The sequence below is a fragment of the Kryptolebias marmoratus genome, linkage group LG17 (assembly GCF_001649575.2).
Source record: "Kryptolebias marmoratus isolate JLee-2015 linkage group LG17, ASM164957v2, whole genome shotgun sequence".
In the NCBI taxonomy this organism is placed as follows: domain Eukaryota; kingdom Metazoa; phylum Chordata; class Actinopteri; order Cyprinodontiformes; family Rivulidae; genus Kryptolebias; species Kryptolebias marmoratus.
Genome location: NC_051446.1, coordinates 14,261,874 through 14,265,875, shown reverse-complemented (window position 1 = coordinate 14,265,875; position 4,002 = coordinate 14,261,874). Strand labels below are relative to the sequence as shown.

The 4,002-nt window shown below is 43.6% G+C and overlaps 1 protein-coding gene across 1 annotated transcript in view; it reads left to right on the top strand.

Annotated features, from left to right (window-relative positions):
• Positions 1-760: 760 nt before the first annotated feature.
• The window catches only part of si:ch211-183d21.3 (serine/threonine-protein kinase SBK1), a 17,354-nt gene continuing 14,112 nt past the window's right edge, over positions 761-4,002 (top strand). Inside the window, exon 1 of the mRNA XM_017418517.3 lies at positions 761-2,071. Coding sequence (XP_017274006.1) covers positions 2,034-2,071 — 38 coding nt within the window. The 5' untranslated portion in view covers positions 761-2,033. The remainder of the gene's footprint in view (positions 2,072-4,002) is intronic.

Genomic DNA, 4,002 nt, shown 5'->3' with positions numbered 1-4,002 from the left:
GCGCCGTGAAAATGGTCAGATCCGCCGGATCCACCTCTCTGGCTGCAATGCGCGCTCCCGACACAGGGGGAACAGAATTTCATGGGGAACAGAATTTCGCACAAGACCGGTCAACAATGACAGAACAGCGGCTTAATCACCTTCTGTTTCTGCATATACATAAAGACTTAACTGATAACATGGACCTCAGCAATGTATGCTGCAGCTTTTGCTTCGCGAGTCAGCGAAGGGAGGCATACTTCGGAAAATTCTGAGCTCTGAAACTTTTTGTCATCATTAGTCGTTATTAGTGTCATTAGGATGGAAATAGTTACAATGAGCGTCATACTTATAAATAGCCTTGGAGGAAATCTTTTTACTAATATAATATTTGGTTATATGTTCCAAGTCTGACAAAGTTTATGTGGTTTTAATACCGAATGCTCTTAATTAGTTCCGCCGCACAAGCGTTTGTATATTTCTGTTGCCCAGATGTTGGATTATTCCATCTCTGCCCGTGCACATGTTATTTACCTGTGTTTACTTTTATTGTGGTCATTTATAAAGCTGTTGGTTGGTTTAACTAATTATCATTATTCATAATAATACATTGGAACAAAAAGTCATCGCTGAAAAAGCGTTTCATTATTCAATTTTTATTGATGTTAGACGATGATCCGATGCATGTAAAATTAATAAGGTGACGAAACACTCCGGTGGCCCCCCCACCTAGAAAATGAATCTGGCGCCACTGGGTTGGATATTAACGTTTCTTAGCAAAGAGCTTGAGAAGTGTGTAGTGTTTGGAGTGTTTGGACAATGGCGTTTTGTAGAAAATGTTTTTTTTTTTTATTGTTTCAGCCTTGCACAGGGAAACATCATTTAAGGAGCCCTTAATTTAATTTTTCGAAACTGCGTCTACTCCATGTTTTTCCTGTTTCTGGTGGGGGTTTTTTCATGGCAGCGTCACATACAGGCCCGGCATAGTTACTACAGCATCTGAGTCGTTTTCTGTGTCACCGTGTGGATGTAAACGTTTCTAGAAATGGTTACGAGGGGGAAAGATCTCTTCGGGAAGGCAGCGTTCTTGTGTGAACAGGGCCGAAGATTAAAGAAGAATCTGTGTACAAACTCTACTTCCAGGATGTTTTATCTCTGGATAAACTTAGCCCTATTACCCATCTGATGTGCGGTGTTTCGGTGACGATGCTGAGGCTGTTTCCTGTTGTTGTTGATCAGGAACACGGCAGGCAGGAGGCCTGTTGGTACACATGTACACAGCAAAGGGGAGCTGAGTTAATTAATGGAGAGCCTCACCTTTGTTGTTCAACTAACGACAGTTGGCAAAGTCACTGCGTGAAGTGGAAGCACTTCAGGTCATGAGCTGATGAATTATGCAAAACTGTAGCAACTTGTTCCATCAGAGCCCAGTTTGGGGTGGAAACATCCCGGCGCTAGGACCCGGAACACGTGAGCGTATTTCGCTGTGCCGGGAGGGAGGAGACGGCGAACAATGAGGGAGCAGACTGGTAGGACCAGCAGAGGTAGAACATCTGAAACACTCCCCTCCCCCCCTGCCCCGGCTCTAAAGTCCCGCCGGACCGACGGACTGCACAGACTGACAGCTGATCTGAGCCCAGGCATGGAGATGAGTTCGCGCTGCGCGGATCAGACCTGAGACTCCCGCAGAGCGCAGATCCGAGTGCGCGGGCTCGCCTGTGCGCGTTGTTGTGGCGCTGAAGTGGGTCATGCGGACCGCTGGAGGTGCAGGAGCGAGAGATAAACACGCACCATCCTCCTCCTCCTCCCCCTCTTCCTCCCGCTGCTTGGCCGGTTGATGCTCAAAGGAGAAAGGAGCCAACCTGCATCCCCATCACCTCAGCATCACCGGGCTTCATCCTCACCCAGCTTCGGGGAGAAACTCTGCGAAACACCTCAAAGAGAACGCCTCGGATCGCCTGTGAAACTCCTTCTTTTAGTTGTTTGTTTGTTTGTTTTGCTCGCAAATAAGTGCTCAGTGAGGTCGGAGCGCAGCAGCGCTGCTCACCGGGCGGATGCAGGACCATGGAGGAGAGAGACAGGTCGCCAGCAGGTGAGTTAGTAACACCTCCATGCACCCCGAGGCGCCTGAAACTGGGTCAGTGTTTCACCCTGAACCGGCCACAAAAGAAACAAAGACAATGCTGACTTTAAAGTAAATAGTCCATAACTGCGCGCCCTCGTTTGTAGGGTTCATGTGGAATAAACAGTGCCTTCAGATGCTCTAAATCTGAGTAAATTTGTCTGAGCTTTAAACCTTAACCAGTGATTATCATAAAAATTTAATTTCTTTTTTTTTTTTTAAAAAAAAAAGAGTTTCTCTGCTGCACAAACTGTGTTCCAGTTGTTCTGCTTTTGTCTTTTCTGTCTGTCCTTGGTGGATGATGATAATGGATGGGCTTTTTTTATTATTTATTTATTTATTTAATGGTCCTGTAATACTCTGTCCAGGGCAAACAGGTGTTATTTCCTGCTTAATGCCTTCTAATGCATTTAAATGAGCAGGCCGACTTGCAAATCCTCATAAAAGCAAAAATCCTGGAGTCTGGTAATGGACTCTAAACAAAACGCAGCAGCAGCAGGCAGGCAGAACATTCAGGCAGGCTTTTGTCACAAACAGTGTAGATGGATGAGCAGCTGTAATGGGTTTTCTTTATTCTTTGGCAGAGCTCTTTTTGTAGAGGAGTACCAGAAAAAGGAAAAAAAAAGAAAAAAGAAAAAAATCAAATACATTCTCGCTGTAAATCGCTCAGTTTTAATGCTACATAAACAATAATGATTCTGCTATGTGTTTGTTTCACAATAGAAAGAATCAATGCCATCGACGAGCCGCAACATTCAGCCACTTTGTAAACTTGGTGACAAACAGCAACATGAATTACCTGAAATTATTTGACCCGAACAAAGCAAGATATTGACACAGAGTTGACAGAACTATGTTTTTTTTTCTTTAGAACTACTCCTCCTGCCAACATATAAGATAGAAGCCAAAACTATTTTTTTTTTTTTTTTTTTTTATGAATCAAACAGAGAGAGGCGTCTGCTCGCTCAGGCTGGCATGAACAAACCCCGTCTTTGCTCCTGACACAGAACGATTCGGAGAATTGGGCATGACTAAATGTTTATTACTCATCAGCAGGAGGTAGAAGTTTGACTCTGTATTCGTGAATGAGGACATTTGGAACAAAAAGTCAGGCTGAATGTTGTCTGGGTATAAAGGAGCACTGAGAATAAATGCAGATATAAGTGAAGACAACTGTGTAGTGTATGTGCTGTTTTCTTTCTGTGTTTTTATTATTCCACCAATCATTAGGTCAGTTGCTTTTGCAGTATTTAACACGTTCTATCAATAGTTATCAATAGTTAGTGCCTTATCAGCTGCGACATCAGTCAGAAGGCTAAGTTGGGCTAATGGCTAGCCAAACAAGGGCCTATTTTTTTAAATTTGTTTTTCAGACTTATAAAACAACTCTTTCTCAAAAATGCCACACTGGTGCAAATAAAAGTCTACATTAGCTAATATTAGACTTCTACACATTTGCATGACACCATTTGTTTAGTTTGCTGCTGTTCTCCCAGCTGAGCGTCTGTGTTACTAGAGACAGGACCAGAAGCCAGAAGCTGAAGCCACAAACAACGAGCACCCCCCCCCCAAGTGGCTGGCCGCAGTACAGGTTTTAAGGCCCACCCCTCCATGTAAACGAATGGCACGTTTTCCTGACTAAAAAGAACAAATACATCGAAGATCCTTCTTTTTCAAGGAGTTGATTTTTTGTTAATTCACAGATTTCTTATCTTGCTGCTGTGCGTTCAAATATGCATTTATTTCCCCAATATGTTTATACATTATAATTAGTAATTTGAGGTCTAAAGAAAGGTCTCATCTTAGACTGTGATTGATAAGGTCACAGCCTGTTAGTGAGTTGGGAGGGACTTTCACACTGAGGTTTTCAAAAACACAAACAGCACCCCCCCCCCCCCCCC